This window comes from Syngnathus floridae, chromosome 2 (assembly GCF_059516105.1).
Source record: "Syngnathus floridae isolate MCC-2025c chromosome 2, RoL_Sflo_1.0, whole genome shotgun sequence".
Lineage (NCBI taxonomy): Eukaryota > Metazoa > Chordata > Actinopteri > Syngnathiformes > Syngnathidae > Syngnathus > Syngnathus floridae.
This window is the reverse complement of record NC_142414.1, coordinates 7,539,975-7,566,645: the sequence shown is the minus strand read 5'-3', so window position 1 is coordinate 7,566,645 and position 26,671 is coordinate 7,539,975. Positions and strand designations below refer to the sequence as shown.

The following is a 26,671-nucleotide window of genomic DNA, read 5'->3' as shown; positions in this document are numbered from 1 at the left end:
GATTACGTTTCTTTCCATCACAATTTCCACCATGTTTATGCACGAACCCACTTTCCCTTCCGTGGCTCGCTTCAAGTAACGACTTCATTATATGGCTCTGTGGTTAGAAAAGTGCTTCTAGAAAAACACGTCTACGCTCGCTTGGACCGTCAGGGTCAAGGTTGGCTCTTTTGATGCCAGACGAGAAAGATCAACCAATAATATTAAGAATACGAGGTCCTAACCGAATCCTTTAGTTAGTCCCCATAATTAAAAGGCAAGATCGTTAGAAAGGTAACAAACCTGTGTGCTTTGCGTGGATGGTGCGTGGAGCCCGTTGGAAACGGCGCCACAGCTGGGCGAGTCAGACGAGGTCAGCTGAACGTGCGACGGAGAAACCGAGTCGGGAGGGCACGACTGCAAAAGGCGACGGCGGGCGTTCAAGACCTTTCAAGAATGCGACGGCGTTCGACGTACACCTACATCTTGCCGTAAGAAGGTCTCGGCGGCGCCTCCGGTTGGACCTTGACTGGGCAGGTGAAGGGCGGGCAGCGATATGTTGTGGGAATGAAGGGAGGGTAGCTTGTGGCGGTCGATGGAAGCCGAGGAGTGCGGTCGCAGGGCGCCGTCCGTGGACACGGGGTGTCTCATGCATCGCCCCAAACTATTGGACTTGCTTTCCCGCCTCTGGTACTCAATCGGTGACTGCAAGGCTGACCAAAAAAAGACCATTTGATGATAAATCCCGAGAAGATACGTCGATGGGGGCGGAGCTAACCGTTGAGGAAGTTACGCTGCGTCTCCAAGATGCGCAGCACGTCGTCCAGCCAAGCCCGGCACGTCTCCGGGGACGAGGCCAGCAACTGGAAGCGCACCACGCTGCCGTCGGGATTGCGCGACGTCAACACAAAACGGGCGTCGTCACCTTCGGCGGGAGGCTCCACCCCCAAGCAGCTCACCTGGAATCCAATCCAGGTGACACCTCCATCTTGTAGCCAATTCGCTTCCGCTCTTACCTTGATGCTGCTCTTGAAGATGTAGCCGGGGAGCGAGAAGCCCTTCTTCCTGTCAATGGGCTCGCTGAAGATAACCAGCTGCTCAAAGAGAAAGACCCTTCTCTCCTTGGCTCGGGACAGGAAGCTGCTATCCTGCTCGGTGACGGTGAAGGTGTCCTGCTGGAGCAGCTTCCCCTGGGCTGTGATCTTGCCCTTGTACCCGCAGCGTAAGAGAAACACAACAACAAGAGGAAGTGGCGCTGCTAAACTTAGCGCAAGGAGCCTCTCGTGGCCCTTTGCCTTGCCGTCCAAATCCTCGGGACTTACCTCAAAGCCTTGGAGTCGGCCCACGTTCATCATGTCGTTGCAACGTTTGGGCACGAAGCACATGACTTCCACCGCTTTCTGTTTGAAAAGTGAGCTGATAAATCCAAACACAAGCTAACCGGTTCCTTCAGAACACCCACCTCCAATTCGTCCGTGTCCATCCCGGCTTTGATGGAATACTTCAGGAAGTCCTACGCAAATAAACACAGCATGGGTACTAGAACATTCCAGAGATCTGGACCCGTTTTCGTGGCCGCTCCGGGCACTTTGGATGTGCAAGCTGAAAAAATGCTCACCTTGAGCAGCAGCTGGTATTTCATGATCCTCTGGACTGGTTTGATGAGCAGATCATTGAGCTGCAGTCTGTGACCCAACTGCTGACGCAATTCCTTGACGCAAAACAAAGAAACAAATCAAATGTGGACGCGACAGCGCCAACCTTCAACGTGACACGTAAACAAAGCAGCAAATTGATTGCAAAGTGTCTTGTGTTACAAAACAAAGCGATGGAGTAAGCTCCTCACCTCGAAGTAAGTTTCGATGTACTCCGAGACAATATGCTCCGACTTGGGTTTGTTCTGACAGTACACCACGTACATGTGCAGACGCCGCTCCTGCAGGCCAAACAAAATATGGCACATTAATTTTTCCCCGTGATCAATAAAGTATCTCTCTACCTATCTAGCAAGCTAGCTAGCGAGCTATTTCGCTATCTATCTATTTAGCTAGCGACCTATTTAGCTCGCTAGCTATCTATCTCGCTAGCTATCTAGCTAGCTATATGTACGTGCCTCAATACTCACGTGTTTAATGAAAAGCTGACCCAGTCGTTCTGGCTCGGCCACACACTTCTCCAGCTCTCCCAGGAAGTAGCTAGAGAGGAGGAAACACAAACAACATGCCTGTATGCCCGAGCCATTGTTCCTTTGTCCTCCCCCCTGGAAAAAAATGGAGGCCTTACTCTTTATGCCAGTCAAATATTTGATGAATGTTCCCAAAAACAATCTTGTCTTTTCCCTTCATGTCCTCCGGTATGCCTTTGGAGTTCATTGTGGCCATGTAGCCCTGCAAGACAACCGCGGAGGTGCTAATAGAATTTGGACAAAAAAAGAATCCATGACTCGTAAAGCTAGCTTGCGCATGACATGACTTTTTTTGCAATCTTTGCACGCCCCCAAAGTATTTGAAGCGATCTCAGGCACCAGGTCATAATTCCTCACATCTGTTTCAAACTGGAGACGGCGCCCAAATGCCAAAATGGCAATGAGGAGGATTTGAAGTTCTTTGAGCTTTACCTCCACTATGAGGCCCAGGTCTGCTACATAATGGTTCTCCGTCTCAATAAGCTCCTTCAGTACGTACCTGAGAGACAAAAGAGACAAATGGGTAACCATAAACTAAACTAAAATCAGACTTAAGATCCAAACTCTTGACGGGAAGACCTACAAGCTTTTTTCGAGGGCGCTCCTCCGTTCCTCTTCGGTGTCCGCGGCCGAAGACCACTGACTGCAGGTGTCGTCCATCAGGACGGAGCCACTGTCGTCCGGAGCGACTGAGCTGGACTGGGTATCCAGAGTGTCCTGAGGACGCACAAGACGTGTCAATCAAAGGCGGCTGGGGCGGACCGCCATTGTGGCAAACAACGGCGATAAAGCGCAGGCGGGGGCGCCGTAATGACGCAGGTTGCCGAGGCAACCGGCGCACGACAAATTCGAACGAGAAGATGATCTGACGGAGATGGGCAAACCTGACAGATCAGTCAAAGAAATGGAAGGAAGAAGATGAGGCGATAAACATGAAAAGTTTGCAGTGCCGCTGACAGACGAAGCCGCCGAGGAACCTGATTGAGTTTGGCGCCCGCAGGACGAGCAAAACGACGGCAGCAGGCGGAGAAGTGGCGGGCTGATTTACGAGCTCGTCAAGGTTGTTTTCCTGTTTACCATGCTTGGAGGAGCCCACAGGCATGGCCGCCGCTCTACCTTTTCATTTCTGCTGCGGCATTCACAACAAGAGGGCGCCTCCAATCCTTGAGATGCCGTTTTCCTGGAATTCACAATTTACCGGGGGCCGCAAGCAGCGTATGCTAATCTCGCTTAAATTTGGACAACAACCTTCTCTCTCACAAAAATGATCCTATTCCTTTATTTTTAGACACTGGCTTGTTTATGTTCCTTGGACGCTCCAAAGCGAAATCTAAATCTACGGCTGTCTGTCTTTGCTCAAATCCATGTCAGCCATCACAGGTCAGGTCAAGCAGAGCCTCCCAAATTGGAACACAAAACACACACACTCACAAACACACACCGCTACCGCAACCAGAAATATACACCTAATCGCCGAGAAATAAATACAGACAGAAATGTGGGCGTGAGAGTGAGTGAGTGAGTGAGTGAGTGAGTGAGTGAGTGAGTGAGTGAGTGAGTGAAAGAGACAAAGAGGGAGAGAAGGAGTGAGAGAGAGAGAGAGAGAGAGACAGAGAGAGACAGAGAGACAGAGAGAGAGAGAGAGAGAGACAGCAAGACAAAGAGAGAGACAGAGAGAAAGACGGCGAGAGAGAAAGACAGAGTGAGAGAGAGTGAGAGAGGGATTGCGAGAGAGGGAGAGAGGGAATGTGAGAGAGCGAGAGAGAGAGAGAGAGAGAGAGGGGGTTGGAGGAGGTAGGTGCACAGCAGGAGCAAGCGAGTCCCCACAGAGACGGCGAGACCCCTGGCTGGTTTTGCCCCTCCAGGAGAGCTTGAGCCAAGCTGCTTCCCTGATCACATCCAGATGTGCCCGCAGAAAGACAAATGGCCGTCTCCCCCGGGTCCACGTTTTATTTTTCAGCCAGCCAGGCCAGCCCGTAAATAAGGAAAGCTGCATCTCGGCGAGACAAACCTTGACAACATAACTGCTGAAATGTTCCCCTGGAGTTGCGTGACCACAAAATAAGTCCAATGCCGGCTGGCGGCTGTTGCTTCTATGCACTCTTTGTTCTCTCTGTGTTTTGGTACCATTTATCAAGCATGCGGTGCGGTCTCCATGAAGTCATTCCCAAATCTTTAGTTGCGCTTGGAGGTAGCAACCATCATTTGCTTTGGAAGAGCATCGCGTGTGTTTGGCCTGCTAGCTCTCACCGTGCCCGAGCGCGGAGAACCAAGGATAGCGCCTGACAACTTCATCGTATTGTTGATGTTGCGGGGCGAGACGACCGTACGGGCTGTTCCTCAGGAAAACCATTGAAAATGTTCTCATCTGGTTCGCCAGCCAGCTTCCTTTTTGGCTGCTTAACAAAATGTTCCACTGACGGAGAAACAATAAGCATGGTCGACGGGGGGGAGGCTGATTCGATAAGAGACAACAGTGTGTCCAAAAGTGTTCTCTCCTTCTGTTCTCTCTCTTTTTCAAGATGGCTGACCTCAGTCTTCTTATTTGGGCCTTTTCATGATAATCATTTTTGCTTCAGATCTTTTTTTCTTTCAACTGGCAGGCAGGTAGGTAGGCCAGATCCGAACTAAAAGCCAAACGGAGGCGCCGCCGGTATGTTTGATGGCGACATGAAAGCATTCTTGCCAAGCATCAGGTGTCCTCAGCGCCGGCATCTTTCAGCCATTTTCTGCTCGATGCTATCCGAGACTGTTTATAAAATGTGAGTCTGGCTTGAGACAGGTTGCTCCCCGCCGCTCGCCGCCACAGACAATCGAAGACTGCGCGACTGACTGACGCGTTCCTAGTAACGCAAATTCTAGGAATTGTTTATTTACTTGACTGGCAATTCCACTTATTGATCTTCTTGGAAAAAAAAAAATGGCCGCAGAAAGCACTTCACTGTCAGCCTCGATCTGCCCCATGTCAAGGGGAGGAGGAAGAAAACGATGTTTTGAAAAAGCGGGTCAAATGTTCTGTTTGTTAACAAAACAATTGCGAGTGAGAGAGAGGGACAGACAGAGACAAAGACAGACAGACAGAAACAGACAGACCTGCGTGTGAGGCAGAGACGTGCAGCCAATGAGCGAGTCGGTGATGTAAGCGGGGGACTGGAGTGTGGCCGGCGACAGATCCTCGGGGCTCGCCAGTCCGTCTTTCCACTCCTGCCGTACACCAAGATGGAAAAGCAGCTTCGTTGGTCATTTCAGGTGAACTGCAGCTTCATGTTTTATTAATAGCAGCTAAAATGTTGGAGATTCATTTGAATCACAAAACTAATCATGTGACCTCAATTGACCTTTTGCTAAGCGCTGCAATCTGCATTAAAGTATTTCACGCAGAGAGAAGCTTTTTTTTTTTTTGGGCTATTAAGCCAAATACATTGAAATATTTCACGCAGAGATTTATTATTTTTTTGCTATCAAGCCACATACTGCATAATTAATGATGACATCACCACCAAAGCGTTTTAGAGCAAAGTTCAGTTGATAGCTCAGGACAAGTAAATGGTCGCTCAGCATAAAGCTCACCAGTTCCGTCTGCGTGACGGGCAGGATGGCGAGAGGCTCGTCGGGCCTGAGGGAACCGCCCGGATCCTGGCTCGGACTGCGGGATGGAAAAGGAGGAGGAAGAGGAGGAGTCTTTCCCTCCAGTTTGCGGATCTGACGCTCGCCTTTGGCCCCGACGCTCAGCTTGCGAACGGGATTGCTCAGCCATTTCTTCAGCGTGCTCACCGAGCGCTTGGAGCCCGGCGAGCTGGGCGCCGAGCTGCTGGAAGCCAGCGGAGGCAGAGACGCCACAGAGGTGGAGATGCTCCCCTCGCTGCCTGCCGCCGTCGAATACGAGTCTGCGGGAAGAGCAAAAGAGGTCAAGCGCGGCCGGGCCTCGGAGACTCCAACCACGTCACGCCGGCTTACGCTGCATGTTCCATAAACGGTGGAGCAAAAACGGCATATGTGAGCGTTTGATGAGTGCCCACTGAAGCAAAACGGAGGGCACCGCCGCAGGTCGCTCCGACGTGGAAGTGAGCGAGAAATAAAAACAAAGAGTGGATATATAAAAATAGCCACACACAAACACACACCCCGAAGACACAGCTGTGTGAGCTTTGTTTACAGGAAGTGCACCATTTTCACTTGGTCACATGATGAGATGAAAGGTAGAAGAATGTGGATGAAGATGATGTCAGACGTACGAAGGAAGCTGCACTTTTGAGTAGGTCCAAAAAGAACCAGGATGTTTGCTTAGGACAGTTTTTTTTGCTTTTCTTTCTTTTGTGTCCGTCGTTACCCCCAAACCCGAGCACAATGTGTTCAAATATGCGATGCATCCAGCTGACCTCAGGTTTGACCCTGGATCGCAATGAAGAAACACTCTCCGGCTTTTAGGATTACTGAAAGCCGACGAAACCTATCTCCTTTTGAAAGCTCCAAATATTCTTTCCAGGAATGTTATCGGGGCTGCAGTTGCGTTGGTACGTGTCTCCCAAGAAAATTGCCTTGATAAAGTTGAGCGTGGAGACATCGCGCTCCCTCAACTCAAATTCCAAGTAGAGTGAAACAAGTCCAACTTGAATGCGGGCACTGTGGCTTCAATTTGACGTGAGCGTGGATGATTGTCCTTCTCTGAATGTCACCTTGCCTGATGTAAACACGACTTTCAAATCAGACATGCTTTACGCTTCCACAAGAGGGAGAGAATTTCCTCTCTAATCTGAGCAGCGTGTGTCCAGCAGAACAATCGCTGGAAACGGACGTGAGAAGGAAGTCTGACTGGGAACTTTGCATGCTAGAAACTCTTGGAATTGGATAGTTAAGGCTCGCAGTATTTCTGAGAGTCCCACCAAGGCCGAGAGAGGCCCAGAGAGCGGCTGAAGCTCTTCAGCCCGCTGAATCAAGTACCGTATTTTCTGGACTATAAGTCGCCCTGGAGTCGCAGCAGCCACAAAATGCATAATAAAGAAGAAAAAGTATAAGAGTATAAGTCGCATATTTGGGGGAAATTTATTTGATAAAATCCAACACCAAGAACAAGCATCTTGAAAGGAAATTAAAATTAGAAATAGAATAGGCTATGCTAACGTTACATAAACACAAACAAAGAACTGAGAAAAAGCCTGACGTAACACATTACATAAGTCGCTCCTGGGTATAAGTCGCACCCCCGGGCAAACTATGGAAAAAAAATGCGACTTATAGTCCGGAAAATACGGTACACATTGATATACACACAACACGCCGGATTCATCACCTCCACATCTGTCACCATGGCAACTGCGGTTTCCCAGCTGACCCGATAAAGCTCAGGAAACCTTCAACTAGGTGCCGCGGAGAGAGCTGTGGAATCTTTTAGTCACAGCAACGGGAAAGCACAAAAGGAAAAAGACGTTCAAAGCGACACGCTCCCCCGACTGACAACCTTGCTTATTTTACATTACGCACCCACACATTCGGGGGGGGGTTCATCTTCCCACTCTCCCTCAACCCTGCCGTGTGCTGATAGTGCCGCACGCTATTCATTGGGATAATGGAACCTCAAAGCAAAGCTTAGCTACAGCCATTTCCTTAATGCAGCTTAACTACGGCGCTAGCTTGTGACAGTTAGGAAACATCAAACATTCATTTGGAGATGGCGACTGCTGCTTTGCTCACTCATCTTCATTGCAACCAAGATTCATGGAAAAATCAAAATGTTAATTACACGGTTGAGATTGGGGCGATTTGTTTTTGCTAACTTTGACGTGTTTTCAGAAAGCTCCGAGAAAACAAGTTTTCACAAGCTCAATTAATGTGGCGGAAGCCAACCCGCTAATTGTAATCAACAAACCACTTGCCCAGTCACGTAAGAGGGTGACCGCCGCCATATTTTCCAGAGGCTCGTAAACCTTTGACGTTTGGCACAAAAGAGGAGAGCGGGTAAACGTGGAACATCAACAAGAAAAATGAGCTTGGAGAATGGCGCACGTATAGACAGCCATCCTTTTCCTTCATTATTGATCACTTGCTCTGAGAGCTGCTGAGCGGACAAATCAGGCTAAAAGCGCGGGCGCTAATGGAGCATCCTTGTTCGCAGCAACTCCACTTTCTCTGTCCTTTCAACGGCACCACACACACATACACACACACGAGGCAAGCAGATGGAATCAATAACAACACCCCCCACGTCGCAAGAGCTGCACAACATCACACACACAAACAACATCCCCTTTCTCGCCCGACAACTTTATTGCGTTCATCCCTGGCGGGACAGCTCGATTGCATTTCAGCCACTCAGAGGAAATGGACACTCAGCATGCAGGATGTGCAGACTGAAAGGGAGACATCCAGACAGACAGACAGACAGGCACTTAGTATCAGACGCAATTGCGATGGACTCCATAGTTTGCCAGGTGGAGAAGACATTTTCCAAAGCTCCACCTTTGTCCTGTAAAATAACGTCAGTGTGGCTTTTGGGAAGTTGCAATCTTTTTTTGTGACACTTTTGCGTGACTATGCGCATTGACATTTGATTCATGCAGACCTGTGATTCATACATAGCGGCCGGTACTCGTCTCTCCCACCCTTCCTCTTTCCTCCTGCATCATCTGACCCCCCCAAATCCTTTTTCCTGCCACTACGTATTAGTCTGCGCTGCACTCTTGCCCCTTGGATGTCAGCACACAAGAACAAGGAGGTGCAAGCGTCTTACCAAGTCGACCTAAAGGGATCATTTCTTACCTATAATAATCAAATTTCCTTTTGCAGATTTTTAAAGCACGTCCCGTCTGCGTAGAAGCAACAAGGAGGCAGACGAGGGAACGGAGATTTCCTGTCCTCCTACTGACCCACTTTTGGAATCAACACACCGCCACGCTTCCAGGAGCACACGCACGCACACGCGCAGTTAAGTAACAGAGGGAGAAGCCAGTCCGTGTCAAGCATCAACGAAAACTCCAGAAGAAAAAAAGCCTTGCCCGAGTGCCATTAGGAAATTTGGGAGGCCAAATTCTGGCCGACATTGCAATTTGTTCTTCTTTGTCCTATTTAATGTCCAATACACACAGAACAGAATCATCTGCTGAACAAATACCAGAGAAGAACTGAGTCAGATACGACCAAAAAGTCCGCTCGCGTGTTAGCACGCAAACACATCATCGCAATGATTATCCAGGCACACGCCAAAGAGGGGGAGTGGGGGGATGACTCACACGTTGGCAAACAAGGCTGACATTAAGTCCAGCAGGGCTGAGAACACAAAGCAAAGTGGTGGTCAGGATGCGAGCCAGGTGAGATCAGAGTCCGAGCGGTACCTACGATCTCCACTTGTTTTTGCATCACGCTAATTTGGTGAGGCCAAGGAGCGCACAAAAGGAGCAGCTCAAAGCTTTCCAGACAAATATTGTGTCATGATTCTCGACTTCATCGCCATGGCAACCAAAGTCAAAAGAAGAAAGTGAGAGAGTGCCGCACAAAATAGGAGACCATGGGAAGATGAGAAAACAAAAGATTTGCCGCTTTGTATGTGTCATCATTAGCATTGATTTTTTTTTTTTTTTTTTTTTTTGTCAATGTTTCGACCGGAGCAGCTGCGCTTGTTGTAATTTGGAAAACAATACGCTTTTGCTTCTGGCCATTAGGAGGACGTCAGACCAATACACAACATTTTTCCACTCACACAACAACACACTAAACAGGACCACAAGCAAATGTGACACACACACACACATGCTTTTAGCCGCAGTCTAGAATTCATATCGCTACAGTGCGCTCGCTAAGGTTTTTGCACGCCAAGTAAAAAGAATTACAAGTGACTTTGAAAAAACCCCTAAAACTTGATTTCTACAAGCAAAAGATTTTGATGTTGCCAGGAATCGGAACGGACCAGGATTGATTGGAGAACTCAAAAGACAGACTACAAGAAGCTCAACTAGGAACGAGTATAACAAAAAGACAAGAACGACAGAGAGGCCGGGGGACAAAGCACATCAATGACCCGACAGGAGTGACATGCAGACAGGACTTAAATACGAGACAGGTAACGAGAGGCAGGTGACTGTGTTTAGTACATAGATTGTGAGTTGACACAGGAAGGGAGGGGCGAGTACACAGACGGACGGAAACCATGACAACCTACATATAATAAATAACACAACCGGGGACGAGTCGTGACAATGTGACCTGTTTAGTATACGGCAAAGACGCAACTCTCAGGCTATTTGACGTTGACTGCAAAATTTTACTCTTACAATCCAAGCACTTGTCAGTTGTAAAAAAAAAAAAGAAAATTTCTACTCTTACAATCCTAGCAGACATCAGTTGCAAAAAAAATCTACTCTTACAATCCTAGCAAACATAATTTGCAAAAAAAATCTACTCTTACGATCTTAGCAAACATCGTCAGTTGTAAATAATAATAATAAAAATAATAATAATTCTACTCTGAAAATCCATCTTCAGTTCTAAAAAAAATACAATTTTACCCAAGAAAAATGAACATCTTTGCAGTTTGGTCATATAAAAACAGCATCTGCACCTATTTGTTTCTCTGAAAATGAAAATAAAGGTTGTTGGTGTAACATCGCCCGTGTTTGGGAACTGCTTACCACAACACGTACAAAAAAGTGGATCGCAAGGTTCAAAAGGGAAAAAGTATCGTTTGAAAAAGTGGCCTCAGAAGTGGCTGCTGTGGGAGAATTCTTGCTAAACAAGGTATGGAATGCACTCCTGTCTTCCATAATTTCTTCCCTCATCCGCCTCCTTCTCACATTTACCAATGGCGTTTTGAGGAAGCCAAAAGGAGCTTGCAAGTTGGAGGAAAGCTGTGCAAAAACTCATACGTCCGAGAAAATTGAGCAAAACGCTGAGCAGAAAAGAAGAGAAACGTTGCACATCATTCATAACCGGCAGGAAGGGGAGGGGGGGAGGGGTTAGATTCCAAATCATGCAACACGGGTTGCCACAGGTCACCTCGTCCTTTCCCCCCCCCTCTGTCCTCCGCCTGCATGCGCGAGGCAAGGAAAAACAAAATCATATGGACACGGCGGAAAGGCTGGGCGCAGGGTGGGCTCGGGGGCAAAGATTAAAAATATCTCGGCCGGCACACAAGGTCGGGGCGCAGCAGTGCAGCGGCAGTGGCGGCATACCTTCAATTCTGCTATTTTGGTTGCTTTTTCCATAATGTCTCTAGTCTGCCTTATAAGCTGATGTGAAAAACAGGTTCTCCAGCTGAGACATAAAAAAAAAAAAAAAAAAGCCACGCTGCAATTTTCCCCCACTTTTGCCAACAGGGCTGCTCTCCGTCACAACGCAAGCCATTTGTCACAAAGTGTCTGAGGAAAAGACGTCGACAAAGTGGCTTCATTTGATTTCTAAGTGCTCGTCGGAAAATGCCCAAATAGGAGACATGGTGCTCACAAAACAAAGAGGCCAAGAATTGAAATAAGAAAAAAAAATTAAATCTTGACGAAAAAAAAATCCCCAAAATCTTGAATTTATTTTTAAACAAAGGCCAACAATTAAAATAATTTTTTAAAAATCCTGTAAAAAAAAGAAATTACCCAAAAATCATGACTTTTTTTTAAACAGGGGCCAAGAATTAAAATAAAAAATTAAAATTTTAAAACAAAAGCATAAAACAAAGAGGCCAAGAATTAAATTAAAAAAAAATTCAAATCTTGATAAGTACCATCAATACTTTCTGTATCGTGTGTGTTGTGTGTGCGTGTGTGTGTGTGTGTGTGTATCTTTATGACACGGCTCAGTCAGCACACAAGCTGCGCCTTCCATTGGCTCAATCATAAAGCAGAAGCAAAACAGCGAAGGAAAGCAAACGAATAGCCATCAAGAAGCGACCGCTGGCCCACGTTGGGGTGGAATCGTCCATTCAAAGCAAGAATTCTGTTTTGGCAAGGCAATCACAACACTCTTGCATGACTTGCTCCATGACTCAGCATTTTTCTTTTACAAAATAATTGTGGATGTAGGAGATTTCTATGGGCCTTCCAACATGACCATGTATGCATAAGGAAAGCACGTTTTGTGTTGTCACTGGGAGTCTATGCGGCTTTTTTTATGTGAATTCCTTCTCACGTTTCCTAGTCGGGAATCTTGAGCGCTTTTGGTCAGTCTCAAAAAGTGTCTCCTCGCAGCCTTTGGCTTTCAGATCTTACAGGAAGCTTTTGAAAGTTTGTTTTCCGCTAGCGCTAATGACAGCTAGCTCTTGGGATAGCCGCTGATGTAAATGATGGCATGCCAATTCTGTTGTGGGGGAGGAGCAAGACTCCAAAGGTCCGACCAAGCCTGGAAAGGGGGGGGGGTCACGAGAAATAAAATGCACAGCAATAACCTAAATATGTCCAGTGGAATGTGTTTTAAAACGACTTTGTTAAGGCGTGCAGATGGGTGCTAATATCGCACAGCTGACTTGTAGCCATTTTCCGTAATTATGGCTCCCACTGTTGGGCATCTTCCCAATCTTTCCAACCTCCGTGCCGTCGAGTTCAGATGAATAATCCCTCCTCACTGCCATTGGATCAAGTTTCTACATTCTATTTCCCTTCATGCCAAAATTATCGTCCATAAAACAAAAGTAACGCAGCCCGTTTTTGGATCCATATTAAATCCAATGTGCTTCCTGCTTTGTGGCACAAAAAGAAGAGGCGGCCTACAGAGAATGAGCTGATTGAGTTGCTTGTTCTCGCAAAAGACGGCCACCGCCAGCCGACTTGAAACAAGATCGTAAATTATCAGATTAAGCGTGCCATGCTGGGTTAGGAGAGGGGAGGCAACGCCCCGTGGAGCGCCAAAGAGCCTGCACATTGGGACATCATGGCCGACACACACGTCATGACGGGATGACTCACGGCCGTCATTTCGTCCGCCTCGGTGGCTTTTGAATGAATGGGATGGATGGACGGATGGATGGATGGATGGATGGATGGATGGATGGATGGATGGATGGATGGATGGATGGATGGATGGATGGATGGATGAATGGATGGACGGACGGACGGACGGACGGACGGAAAGACGGAAGAAAGGGAGGGAGGGAAGGAGGAAGGACAGTCGGAAGGAAGGAAGGAAGGAAGGAAGGAAGGAAGGAAGGAAGGAAGGAAGGAAGGAAGGAAGGAAGGAAGGAAGGAAGGAAGGAAGGAAGGAAGGAAGGAAGGAAGGAATGGACGGACAAACTGGATGCCAGTCACCCCCCTCTCCGTTCCAGGCAAACAAAAGAGAAGAAATCATCAGTACGAGGAAGGAACCTTTTGTTTAGTGCAGATCGATATTCATCACAACATAAATAAAAAACGCTGCCTTCGTACAAGCCATCGATGGACAGCCAAGCACATGAAAGAAAATGTAGTCGTTTATAACGGAGCCCATGCTCAAGAAATCTCTTTAGAAAATTGGCTTTTCCGAATTTCAAAATCTCTCGCCCCTCTGTGATGACAGATGGTCTTCTCCGACGCTTGCGGGAACATCTAATCCTCGTCGCCAACTTTATAGATTACCTAGAGCAGCACGACGAAAAGATTCCACGGGGAAAGAAAGTTCACGCCCTGCCGCTCTCCATTCCTCAAGCAACGCGAGCGACTCGACGTGGTAACGAGCGGGCACGGGCTTCACATGACCAGTTGAACCCGGAGCCTGCTGCACACTTGGAACGGAGCCAATTCCTGTTCAGACTATAAAACAACATGGAGTGCTTTCCGCTTCCAAATATCAACTGGGACGCCGTGACTTCTCTTCAGTCTTCCTTTTGGGTCCAACTTCCAGAACCTGATGGCAGCGGGTTGGGAACTACAGGCCATGGAAAAGTAGAATATCTATTATATAAGAGATTAAACTCAAGGAATCTCTGGTATTTAGCCAAGAACGCCAGCCAATAATATTAAAGCCTTCTTTATGAAGACCCCCCCCCGAGACCCCCTATACGCGTGCAGCCTCAGCTTGCTATTTTTCCCTTTCCGAGCGCCCGCCGCCCGTTCTTTGATTAACTTTGCGATGCCGTGTGTCCACCGGTGGCAAACGGCGACACGGCTTCCAATGAGAGCGCCGAGTCGGCGCCACCCGCCGCTTTGAAAGGAGCTTCCTACTGGACTACTGCTTCATGACAACATACGGCACAGTTGGCGTGAAGGGGGGGGGGGGGGGGGGGCATTCCCCCTTGCGTGTTTGATGCAGCCACGTGCCGCGCATTCCCGCAGCGAGAGGACGCTTTGCAACTCCATCTCACGTAAACACACACTCATCCATCCCGCTTGCTTTTCATGGAAGAATGTGTGATGCACATCCTCCTTTCCTGTTCCGTCTCTGCCTGCTTTATGCGAGAAAGTGTGTGTGTGTGTGTCACACCTGTTGCTTTCGTGGGAGGCTTTCACTTATTAAATCAGAAGATGGATGACGAGTAGAGATAAGAAGCTAATGCGGAGGAGGGAGAGGAGAGCAACTTCAAGCGACTGACTTACTTTGTGTGTGTGTGTGACACTGACCTCTGACCCGGGCATAGCAGCAGCCACACTTAGTCAGGACTTTTCGGAACAAGTGTTGGCAGCCACAGCAGCCTCGATGGTGGCGATGGCGACGGTGGCCCCCTTTCATGCTGTTGGACCATGAGCAGAGGTGGGCATGACCCGCCGCTCCCCCCGCCCCCACCCCCTGCCGTTAAAAGTTCAGAGCGGAAAGCAAAATCAGGTCCGTTTGGCCTCCTCCTTTAGTTGACTTCACATCCACAGTCCACAAAAGAAGGTGCAAAGAAATCCAGCGAGCGGGGGATGACCAGCCATTTTGCGCTGAGCATATTGTCTTCGGTTTTTCTTCAATGTAGTAGGCTGGCTCGCTCGCCGCTTGTGTGAACTGCCTGCTTAAAAGACAGACTGCTTCAGCCAAGAGAGACAGAGGAGGGGAGGGCTGAGGATGGAGGGTGGAGTCTGCAAGCTCTCCTCACTGGCTATTCCAGGAGAAGGTTCCCACTCCCCTCATTTTGGCTCTTCCTGAACGCCCCCCGCCAATAAAGCCCAACTCGCCTTTCCATCTCAGCTGTTTTTTTTCCCTCACCCCCGTCTTGCAGCAGCAGATGAAAAGTTGATCCCCTCCCACCCGCCGCTGAGACTTCATATTGCGAACAGAAGAGAAGCCATGTTAGGTCGCAGGTGTCATGCGCTGCCGTTTGCTTCAAAGTGACATGCAAGAATGTTCTTGCCTTTCCCGGCGACGTCTGTGTTCGCTCAACACACGCAGCTTTTCTTTTCTCTTTGTAATTCCGTGGAGCGAGCCGTGGGCTCTCCAATTTCACTATGTTGCTATGCTTTGTGTGCGTGTGTGTGTGTCCTGACAATTCATCTCCAAGCTCAGTGACTGGCTAATGTGTTAGGAGAGACAAACAAATCCCAGATGTCGTCTCTGCACAAAGACGAAACGAGCGAGGCGCTTGGGGATCTGCTTTCAAGGTGCACAATGTGCTGAACAAGATTCCGTATGCCACGCTTTTGTCTTTGCTCCCATTTCTCGGGAGATGAGCTCAAAAAGCAAAGACATTTACAACCTGTCCGGCAAGATGTGGCATCTCACGGCAAGATTCTTAAATAAATATAAATAAAATTAAAAAAAGAAAATAAATTAATTAATTAATTCCACAAAGTCAGCTCAGTACAAAGTGATGTCTGACGTCGATTCTCGTCAACGGCAGCCCAGTACAAAGCGATGTTTGACGTCTATTCTCGTCAATGGCGGTGAAGGAATGAATCCCAGAAACGTCTCAAAGGGCTTTTAACATGGCCGCAGCTGACAATTATTCTCGAGCTCATCTCAGCATCACGCAGACAATTTGACAACTTCATCTGAAGCCGCTGGAGTTCTGTTTGGAGTGTGTGCATCATGTGACTAAGAAGCTTATGAAAGAAAAATCCTCGAGGTGCGCTTATGAAAGAAAAATCCTCGCGGTGTGCCGCTTTATGCCTCGCTGCGACACCTTCCGTCACTCTCAAAAGTTCTCGGACGTCGTTGCATAAGAACAGCGAGATGCCTCGTGAGACGTCAGCTCGAAAAGTTGATTCTACGCCACACGTGCTTCAAATAAAGCAATTCAAAAGAGCATCAAAGCGTTCCCGCCGTCGCTTCGAAAGTCAACAACATTCATAAATGTGAGGTTGAAATAAGCTGGCAAAGTGTGATAGCACAAGACGCCCAGTAGGGGGCGTTAATAGCTGTTGCATAACGGACATCGATACCGTCCGCGTGGCGTCGGCTTACTCGGTAAAAGCTCGGCACGTTTGACGAGGAGCTGATAGGAGATTAAATCGTGTCGTTCGTGTCGCAAAAAACTGTGCAGGAATATGGAAAATCGTGCTCATGATCTAGGGGGGGCATGCATTAACACCTTTTTGTCTCTCTGCTTTTATCTCGCCTTGAATCCCCCCACGCTTCAAATCAACTTACGTAACATTTGTTTGGGCAGGAGACAGTCGATCCGCATGCAAGAGACAAATTCGGGAAGGAAATATGATTTGAAGAGCCCAGACGGTGAACTCAGATGTTTCTAAGTACAAGTAGAACAATTATTATTCCAAATTTGCTTATTTTGTAGGAGTGGATACAAAAAAGATTGTGTAATTGCACATCCACGACAGTAGATGGCAGCGGTGCTCTCATTGTCAGCTCAGCAGTTACGCATGCAGTTCTTCACCCCCCACCCATCCACCTCCACTGACATTAGCCTCTCCTCAGTCCATCATCCAGCTGAAACCCTGCCAAAATATGCTCACTTCGATTTTTTTCCCCCTCTCCTATTCCCTTGGCTATTCTCCCTCTTCCTTCGTGGCAAAGCTGAGAGCCAATTAAGGAGAAGGGGCATCCTAGACATGTCGAGGGGGAGCTTTTTGGCTGCCGTCCCATCTCGAAACGGGAGACACCGTCAGGTTAGCATCTCTCTTGTCCTGCACGACGTTCACTTTTTTCCCAAAGACGTAGAGGGAAACGAGTTTGGGTGGGCTGCATCTCCATCTCGCAGAAAGAAAGTCTCACTTTGTAGGATGTGATGGGGTGCATCAAAATGCTGCATTAACCTGAGGCCCTTTCACCGCAATGCCACTCAGCTTTAGCTTCAGGTCGATCTCTGCCCATGTAAGGTCACATACCGAGTTCCTTCCCAGGGGGCCTCCAGGGATCGGCACTCTCCCACCCTCAAGCAGAACTTGATCGAAATGATTTCATGCTGCTCACGTGACCTCACACTCATTAGAGAGTGTTGGAAGATCATGTTGGACGTACGTGAGAGTGTTGAAAGCGGTCACGCTAAGTAAGATGAGGACAGCTCCTCTCAAGGTGCTCCTTCTTGTCATTTCAAGAGGTTGTCGTCACGTGCCAACACTGGTCACGATTGCAAAAAGAGAAAAATTGGATAGTTGGGTTCTGTGCTGTGATTCCTCTCAAGGCACGTGAAGGCGTCTTGAAGACGAAACAGATGGCCCTTATGGCTCTGCGGAGCATGGCAGAGCCTTCTCCTCATCTCATCCCTTCCACACACACATACACACACAACAACACGCTGACCTCGGCGTGACAAAGCATAGCGGCGTGCAATCACACGTCCACAGTGGCTTCATCCATGTTAGATGGCCTTCCAAGAAGCGAGCTCGTTCACGTACGTGCCTCAAGTACATCGAAATTCACGAGCAACAGAAAATAGTAAGAAAAAAAGTTCGATTTTTAATGTGGAAAAATAATTTTGACTTCATACAGCAGTGAAAAAAAATTGCCACGTTTTTTGCTTCTCAGGAAGCGGCAGGAATGTTAGTCGTTCTTCACAGAGGATAAAGAATATACCTGTGAGTGATTTTATAGTTGATACTTGCGTCCAAATATTTGCCGCTTAAAAGGTAATACACTGCAACACAAATGCTAATTGTTAGCTTCTTTATGGTGATTCTCATTATGCGTTAGCATTAAGGTTAGCATTGAGGTGAAGTTACATGGTTGCTTGAAATCCATCGACCTCATTTTCGTAAAAATTGTTCACTATCTGACTAAAAGCTCCTGTTGAGTTCCTTGTCAAGTCAAAGTGAAAAAATATCGCCTGACCTTGGTCCTATCTCGCAACACAAGAAAAGTTGAGCTATATATGACGGCACCACTACATTTAAGAATTATCTTTACAATTTCCACGATAGCTAAGATGTTGAATTAGAAGAAAGGCTTTTTTTAAAATCAATAAATATTACGAGAATCCAATTTTCTAGCTTTTCTCTGTGAACTGTGTTGCAATCCAATTTTTATCGCTTGTAGCTTTTTGTCCAACTTCCTCCTACATTGTCGTAATACTCCATACATGGCAGTGGAAAAAGTATAACGTGAACAAGTGTGAGGTAGTCCAAGTCTGCCTCTTGTTGTTGTGGTCTGGCCGTCTTCCTGCCTTGTCTTGCCCTCATTTTCCATGCAATTTCCTATCCGGAGGAAATGTAGGCCGATATGCTGAGGCGGAAGAAGCAAGTTCTCGTTTGGTCACCTTGGTTCGACATAACTTCTTTGTGTTTGTTTTTAGGAAAGAAAAATTGGAGTAGTTTTTCAAGCAGGCCATTTGATATAAGCATCGCGGACAGCTTCCTGTCGCCCTCGGCGGGCCACTTCTTTGCTACACCAAGCGTTGACTTACACATACAGCACCCAATCCAAACTCTGATCCAGAACAAAGTTCCTTTTGTTCCACTGCACTCAAGGAACAAGGAATGAAGTGCCTCAAGAAGTGCCACCAACGAACGGACAACTTACACAATTGGCTACAAACATATTGCCATTGTGAAATTTCTCCCATCACGTCGGCAGTGTAACAAATTAGGATACGTTTTGCAGTTTTAATTTTATATTTGTTTTTTTGGGGGGGGGGGGGGGCAACGCATTTCGGGTGGAAAATGCTTATTCAAAGTTTAACTCCATTTTTTTGTTTCCATAATGCATTTAAAATGAACGCGAATTGTATTTGGATGTTTTGGTGACTCACTTCCGTGAGTTGCGGGGGTCCACTCGACTGCAATATTACTCGCTTATCGGCACTACTTAGATTAGTCCCCCTTCTAATCCATATGGTATGCAATTAGTTAGACACTCACCGAGTGATCCTGCACTGGGAAAATTCTCCAGATATAGAAAAAAATAATAAAAAAAATATGAATACTCTAGATACTAAAAAAAAATATTACAAATACAAAGCATTTAGAAAATAATATAAATGAACAACTCTCTACTAAAAAGTAATTTAAAAAACTCAAAAAATAAAAAATCTAAAGGAAATAAAAACTAGCAATTAAAAAAAAAGGGTAAAAGCCTGTTTTGAAATGCGGCAAAATTAACATTGTGTGCTAATATTTTGACGTTCGAGTGATTGAGTGGCTCATGGGGAGTGGGGGGGTTCGTTTTACAGCCTCCACATAAAGACGGAAAGTCCAGCGAGCGGGAAGCTTTTGTTGCTGGTGACTGGTTAGGTGAGGGCCAGTGTTTGGACGAGCACGGCGGGCGGAGCTTTCCGGTCCTACCTGTTCCTTCTCGGCAGCGCTCCCAATCGGGCTCCCAGCGGCCTTGCACGGAGCCCCTCTCCTCTCGGCGTGATGGGAGGTCCGCCTCGCCGCCCTCCACCAGCTGCACACACACACACACAGAGCGCCTTTGTCAGAGGCAGTCCTGCTCTCCTGGAGCAAGTCTGGCTAAGAGTGATTACGCTCTCACAACCACAAAAATCTAACAGTCATGCTTGTATTTTTCCATAAGGCTTTCCCGCTTTCCTCCATCAGCAACAATTGAGTGGAAGGGCAGAGGTTTCAGTCTGCCGACGCTACTCACTGTTATGGCGTGATGGTTCCTGGCACGTGAGCTTCATTCACAGGACTCAAACAAACATTGATCCCCCCCCGAAAAAGAAGAAGGGAAGACTACCAGACAGTCTGTGGAGTAATACAATGCCAGATGCTTTCTGCTAATGATGGTGATGTCATGTTCACGTGGCTCTTTAAAGGCCCCCAAAGCATATTTGGACGAGTAGGTCACAGGTCACATTGAAAGAAATACGTGTTATAGCTTCATGAAGCTTCATGACGCTTCATGAAGCGTCATGAAACGTCATTCCGGATCGTCATCTAGCGGCTCTCGAATGCTCAGCCCGAGGCGCTGAGGGTGCCACAAAATGTGGATGATGAAAAAAAACGAAAAAAACAGAAAGCTCTTTTTGAAGGCCTCTTTTAATGACCTTTGGAAAGCTGGACTCTCAACTGTTAAATACAAAATTTAAAAAATGATGTGTTTTTACCTCTTCAATTATTTTCTTCTGATTGTTGCAGTTACATTAAATTTTGCTGTTTTATAGATTTTTTTTTTTTTACCAACTGTAGCAAGCTGTCAATCATGTGCTTGCAACTCACCCAAGCTTGATTGGGCAATGCCACCGAGGTCAGCATGTCAGCCATGGCTCCCAACATCTGGTCCGTGCGTCCCTGATTCTTGGGAAGCGCCTTCATTCTGGCCTCCAAAGAGTCTCGCTTGTTCTCTTGTTCCATCCCCAAGCGCAGCTTCTAATGAAAAGCTCCTGTGCAAACACGCATGGCAGATTGATGGGGGCCTCCTCGCTCCGTCTTCCTCTGCGTCCGCCGCAGCCTCTTCTGAAAGTGTCCAACCGGTTGGCCCAGACTCGTCCGTCGCTCTCTCTGGAATCCTCCCGGCTAGTTCTTCATTGGCTGCACAAGATCACCGCCCCCAAACTATCCTCCCTTCATCTACCATTACTTTCCCCCCCTCCGTGTCTTCATGACACGGATCCCTCAGATTAGCTTGATTTAGGCTACGCTTCTTCTTGCCTTTCTGTGACAAATCCAGATCCACCTCTTCTCAGCCAGTGACACGGGGAGAGTGTGAAGTCTCAAGCAGCAGGGGCAACCCCAAATAAGGTATGAACGCAGAGCCCCTGAAGCCCATCTATTTCTGATACCATCAGTAATTGGACCAACATCTCCACTCAAGTCCTTGAAATGACCACAATGAGCAATTTACTATTTCCCGGTGTTGCAAAATGCATCCAAAATAAAATTGGATGAAGCCCATGTGTTATCTGTTTGAAAGTTCATGCCGTGTTTAATCGTCACAGTTATTCTTCCAACAATGAAAGTCCATGAAGATTGCTCAATTCTCACTGCGGTTGCCAGGAAAGTCTTCTTTCCAAAGAAGGAAGGCTTTTCATCACACTTCCAATAAATACTGAGTCTTCTTCTTTTTTAGAGATCACAGTATCAGATCAAGTTGCTGCAGAAGGCAGGGAGGCCCCAAATTGCGGCTGTCTTTGAATCTTTGAGCTTAGCGCAAACCTCAACTTCTCTGACTTTGCCTCCATCGCCCTATTTGTCCAAAATTTGCTGTTAGTTCTCCGTCCATCGGATTGATTCCCGGAGGATCCAGTAGCAGACTGAAAAAGTCGGAGCTAAGTGCCGGTAACAGTCCTGGATAAAGTGCCAAGAGTCTAATATTAGCCGTGTGTGTACACAATCGCTCACCAAACAGGCTAAACTTAGCGCTGTCATGGCTTGCCAAGCCGCTTGCAGACGTCTTCTACTCTCACAGCGACCTCTGCTGGCTGGAAGCGCCATTTTTAACCTGCATGGATGACGACGAAGGGTTGATAAATCAACCAGATTTATTGCCCAGCAACCTTGGCCTTTATTTTCTTGATGTTGAAGCTTTCAGGCACAGTCTTCCGTTTTTGGTCTGTGCTCGTGCGGTCCTGATTATGCTTTCAGAATTTACCTGCTCTGTCTTTTTATTTTTATTTTTTTACACAATTACTTGTAGTTGAGTACAAAGTACGTACTTGTGCCTCTTCTGATAGGACGCTATGTCGTCTGAACATGTTTGACCTACCACACCAGATATGACTCAAGTACAGCATTTCCATCTTTGACCTGAGGGAGGCAGACCTGAGCGGAAATCTGAGCGGAAGTCTTGCGCAACCTCAGCAGGTCGCCGGCCGGGTTCATGCGTCTTTTACACTTTGACATCATGTGAGTCAGGACGTGATGCTTTCAATCAACTTGCTCATGTGAGGGCTCTTGTCCACATTCAGTCCACAGTTCCCAAATGGGAGGAACCACCAGTGGGAACATTTGCAACTCCAGTTGCTTTCTAATGACAATTCACTTTCTTCACAAAGTATGCTAAAGTGCTGGCGTCACCCCTGGACCAAACAAAAACCCGCAGCGGTTTTTGGTGCAAGAAACAAGACTTGAGGCAGCTTGAGCAAAACAATATGTCTTTTTTAAAAGCTTCAAAAGTAACGTCAACTACGTTAAAGGCTAATTAAGTCCTGCTTAAACGGAAGACATGAATGGGTGCCTTGAGAGAAGGGTTCCAAAAGTTCCGTGACCACGCTTGTAACTCAAAACACGCCTTTCTCAAGCCATTTTTCCTCATACAAATGATTGATGGATGTCAACATGAAGGGCCCGATTTGACATCATCTCCTTGCACTGGCTTTTCAATGGACTTTAACGTGTGCTGATCTCATGGACGGGCACCAGCGAGTGCATATGGTTAATATTTGGGGTACTCAACAATCTCGAGGGGAGCAAGGGTTGCCGCTGTCTCTTTGCCAGTCTGAATCCCTCAATTTTCTTTAATCGTGATGAGAGGGAGGGAGGGAGGGAGGGAGGGAGGGAGGGAGGGAGGGAGGGAGGGAGGGAGGGAGGGAGGGGGGAGGCGTGCTGCACGGTCTATGTTGGGACCTGCAAGGAGGACAGCAGCCCTTACAAAAGGTGGAGGGAGGGGGCAGACGAGAGCCACGGACACTTTGGGGAACCAAAGCCAAAGCAATTTCTTAGAAGAGAAGCAGCAAGATGCGCGCAGTTGCCAACGCAGAGGGAGAAGAAAATGATGCTCTCTGGATGGATTCTTTTAGGGTGAGGATGATGGCTCACACCTATGCCATGGTTGCTTTGAAAATAATTTACAATTGTGCATTAGTCAAGACGGCGCACGGGTCACGTTTGGAAGTTAAAGGGAGTTCGAGCAGTGGCGAGATGAAGCGGAAGGTACGCTCGGCAGGAAGTGGAAACCACAGAATGAGTTGAATTGAAAGAAAAAAAATGGCTAAAACTTTTGCTTGAGTGACAGAAAAAAAATATATTACCGGTCATCGATGAAAAGGAGTTTAAAGTTTGTCTATTACTCCACTAGAATGGCTGTCTATCAGCAGGTAGAGCGCACTTGGGTCAAAAAAGTTTCCTGAGCGATCCTCACGTCGATAAGCGTAATCTGGTTCTCTCGCTTTATATTTAAATCATGGTCTTGATACATTTTCAACATGTTGAGTGCTACACTCAAAGTGCAGCTTGCCATCTTCATTGTGTGCTCCTCCAGCGCACCTTGAAGGACAAGCTTGAAGGTTTTGAATCCCTGTGAGAATCGCAAACATCACAGCTCAATTAAAAAGCCGGACAGGAACTTATTTTGGCACTTCCAGATGAGAAGACGAGACGCTCGGGTGTGATCCCGGCCGAAAGGGCGTTGGGGGCTCATGGCCTCCACATGTGACCACCCACATTCGGGTGCCGGCCCGCGAGAGGATTCTGACCCGGACGGTTCCACCACCAGGAGCGTCCTCCGTGACGACTCGCTGCTTCCTCACATCGAAAGCCGTGACAAGCCTCCTCAAACGCTGTACGAGGCCTGCGCAGCCAATGACGCCGTCTACCTGCGACGCATCCTGGAGAAAGGCGTGAGCAAGGACCAGGCCATGCACTTGGACATCAACGGCAGGGTGAGAACCGCTACAGTTCCATCTTCTCCAATGTGCAGTCTGGTGGTCACAGACCAACTCCAAATGTCTTTTTTTAACTTCAAAACTAGACTGAGCCACAATTCCAATCCCCCCTGCAATAGTTATTAAATAAATAAATAAACTAAATAAATAAATAGCCATAGTAAATAAATAAATGAATGAATGAATTAATTCGTAAATAAATTAATAAATTACTTAATAAATAAAAAAGAAATAAATAGATAGAGAGATAGACTTGTATGGCAAAGTAAAGAGAGAAAAATGCTATTTTCCCAATATAGTTTGAATTCATATTTCCGAATTATCTGACTCCTGAAATTTACAATTAGATGAGTGCTTCTCAATTATTTTCTGTTACACCCCTCAGATGAATTTGTTATGCTATGAAATGATCTTACAAGTCATGTTTTTGTCTTTAGTGTTTCACTTGTGTCCATGTCAAAACACACTTGGATTTAAAAAAAAGAAAAAAAAAGAAAGATATACAGCGCACTACATAAACAATGGATGGTGAGAGGGTGAATGCATGGGGAGCCTGTTCCTGTTTCTAGCTTGTCTGCATTCTTGCCCGGCAGAGCGGACTCATGGTGGCTGTGAGCAAAGGCTTTGTGGACGTTGTCAGCACGCTGCACGTCTGCCCTCTCATCGACGTCAACCACCAGGACAACGACGGCAATTCCGCCCTCATGATTGCCGCCCAGGCTGGTACGTTGCACCACACACACGAACATAGGTCGGGAATCGACCCTCTGTTCACAGCGAGCTTTTCTTGGCGCAGGTTTCACCACCATTCTGAACTTCATCCTCAACTACTACTCAGGTGTGGACACTGAGCTCAGAGATCCTCGTGGCTTTACTGCCCTCATGAAGGCGGGCCTGCAGGGCCAGGAGGAGTGCATGTCGACCCTGCTCATGCACGGTAACGTTAAAGTCCGCCATTTGTGCACATAAAATAAAAGCACAAATTTCAAAATAAAAGCTCTGCATAGATGGCGCTCACGGTGAGAGCCGCTCAGAGGGCCTGATGGGGCACCCAGGCCGCCCTTTGGTCTGTGTTAAATGAAGGAGCGCTTGTTGAATGGGTTGAGTTCCAAAAGTGGCCACATGGTGGCGGTATTTGACTGCCCACCCTTCCATCCGTTTTCTGTACTGGTGTTTATGAAACGGGTTACTCGTGTGCTGAAGCCAATGCCAGCTGACTTGGGCAAAAAAAAAAATAACAGTTCACATCTTTGGACAATTTGAACTTTGGGAAGATGCGCTGTCCAGAGAAAACTCCCGGAAGAGCAGGTCAAGTCCACACGGGAACTGGAACCACAGGCCTCAGAACCGCCGCCACCGTGATTTATGACCCAACTCGAGACGAGTGAACCAGCAGCCAGCCGTTAACATTTGACTCTTCGGTCACGCGCAGGTGCTGATATGAACGCAAGAGACCACGTTCAAGCTGGCGCTTTGAAGGACTGGGTCTTGAAGACAGGACGATTTGAGACATTGACCAGAATACGTCGTCTGCAAGCTCGTCCAGTGGCCGAGCAGTTTTGTGAACGCTACGCACCCGAGTGGCCGCAACTCCAAGAGCTGGTGGCCAAGGCCACCGGCAGCAAAAGCACGGGCAGAAAACTGCGCCAGATCATCAAGAAGAACTTGACTTTCAGCTTCCCGCATGACCCCCAAGGCAACGGGGTCATGGACCACATGGTGCGTATGACCACCGGCATCCGGAGCCCCCTGGTGGCCACCGCTTGTCATCCGCTGTGTCTCAGCAGCCCCCCGCAAATTGGCAAGCGGCGTTTTGCTCTTCCCGAGCTACTTGAAGAGCACAGCAGCGCGAAGCTTTCGGAACGCGCCGTGTCTCACAGCAAGGGCCCCCTCGCCTCCGCCGCCTCAATACAGCTGAGCTCCCGCTGCCAGAAGGCGGAGCGCGGGGAGAGCGCACCACCAGGGGCCGTGAGAGGCTTTCTACCCCGCAGCGTGGCGCGTAGGAACAGCATCTTCCCCACCCGCTGCGTCCCCAAAATTGAAGTGACTAAATCTGGGGAGCCTACTCCTAAAACTGAGAAGAAGAAGAATCAGCAGAATGGCTACCTGGAACTTCCCGTGTGGAGGTACAAAGAGAAGAAAAAAAGGGAGAAGCAAAAGGAAATGGAGCAAGAGAAAATATCCGAGGGCTCCGAAAATATAGACAAAACATGACCCAAACTAGAAGTTTCCACAGAAACAGACAAAATGTAAAAGCTGCAAGAATTATTGCTGAAGTTATGCACAAGATTTGTGTCCAAGGCAAAACAAATAAAAATAATTCATACTTCAAAAGCTGAAAATTAGAATGCCTTGTTAAGAATGGGGGGACGCATAAAGAATATTATTGTCAAGTAATTTTTGGACTAGGCTTCCTCTCTTGACTCCATGACGTATACTCTGTGCTTGTGCGCGTGCGTGTTACCTGGATTTCCTTTTTTGGCACTTCCCTTAGCAAACTTTGCGCATCATTTTGAAACTCTAACGAACGAGTTTGAATGAGCTGAACTGTCAGATTTTCCACCGAGAGACGGATAACACATTTTGATATTTTTTCCCTCCAGTTAATGAAATAAAACAAATCACACCCACAGCGAGTGTTGTCGTGTCATCTTTGAAGCACATTCCTGCAATGTGCAATGCAGACTCAGTCCACAGGGGAAAGG

The 26,671-nt window shown here is 47.4% G+C and overlaps 2 protein-coding genes across 6 annotated transcripts in view; one reads left to right on the top strand and one right to left on the bottom strand.

Annotated features, from left to right (window-relative positions):
* arhgef25a (Rho guanine nucleotide exchange factor 25a) overlaps positions 1–26,671 on the bottom strand; it is a 46,707-nt gene that overhangs the window by 1,378 nt on the left and 18,658 nt on the right. The window contains exons 2-17 of one of the 5 annotated variants that reach the window (XM_088398471.1): positions 19,705–19,807; positions 5,939–6,051; positions 5,735–5,810; positions 5,258–5,368; positions 2,748–2,881; positions 2,597–2,663; positions 2,263–2,366; positions 2,105–2,174; positions 1,826–1,915; positions 1,598–1,690; positions 1,442–1,492; positions 1,302–1,379; positions 996–1,187; positions 758–938; positions 463–692; positions 283–396 (exon numbers count right to left, since the gene is read on the bottom strand). In XM_088398471.1, the coding sequence (XP_088254597.1) occupies positions 283–396; positions 463–692; positions 758–938; positions 996–1,187; positions 1,302–1,379; positions 1,442–1,492; positions 1,598–1,690; positions 1,826–1,915; positions 2,105–2,174; positions 2,263–2,366; positions 2,597–2,663; positions 2,748–2,881; positions 5,258–5,368; positions 5,735–5,810; positions 5,939–6,051; positions 19,705–19,807 (1,807 nt within the window). Of the gene's footprint in view, positions 1–282; positions 397–462; positions 693–757; positions 939–995; positions 1,188–1,301; positions 1,380–1,441; positions 1,493–1,597; positions 1,691–1,825; positions 1,916–2,104; positions 2,175–2,262; positions 2,367–2,596; positions 2,664–2,747; positions 2,882–5,257; positions 5,369–5,734; positions 6,052–6,121; positions 6,151–14,670; positions 15,179–19,704; positions 19,808–20,583; positions 21,154–26,671 lie in introns of those variants that run through there. The other 4 variants (XM_088398454.1, XM_088398488.1, XM_088398463.1 and 1 more) reach the window with 4 other exon arrangements.
* Positions 22,949–26,596, top strand: ankrd33aa (ankyrin repeat domain 33Aa). The gene is made up of 5 exons (XM_088398527.1): positions 22,949–23,103; positions 23,667–23,963; positions 24,560–24,689; positions 24,763–24,903; positions 25,399–26,596. The coding sequence occupies exons 2-5, from the start codon at positions 23,721–23,723 to the stop codon at positions 26,178–26,180; spliced, it is 1,296 nt and encodes a 431-aa protein (XP_088254653.1). The 5' UTR covers positions 22,949–23,103; positions 23,667–23,720; the 3' UTR covers positions 26,181–26,596.

Bases quoted from the DNA above. Each gene is read 5' to 3' on its own strand.
- ankrd33aa (XM_088398527.1), top strand. From the start codon at position 23,721: ATGGCCTCCACATGTGACCACCCACATTCGGGTGCCGGCCCGCGAGAG. The intron at 23,964-24,559 runs GTGAGAACCGCT...CTTGCCCGGCAG, and splicing joins ACTTGGACATCAACGGCAGG to AGCGGACTCATGGTGGCTGT. The intron at 24,904-25,398 runs GTAACGTTAAAG...GGTCACGCGCAG, and splicing joins GTCGACCCTGCTCATGCACG to GTGCTGATATGAACGCAAGA.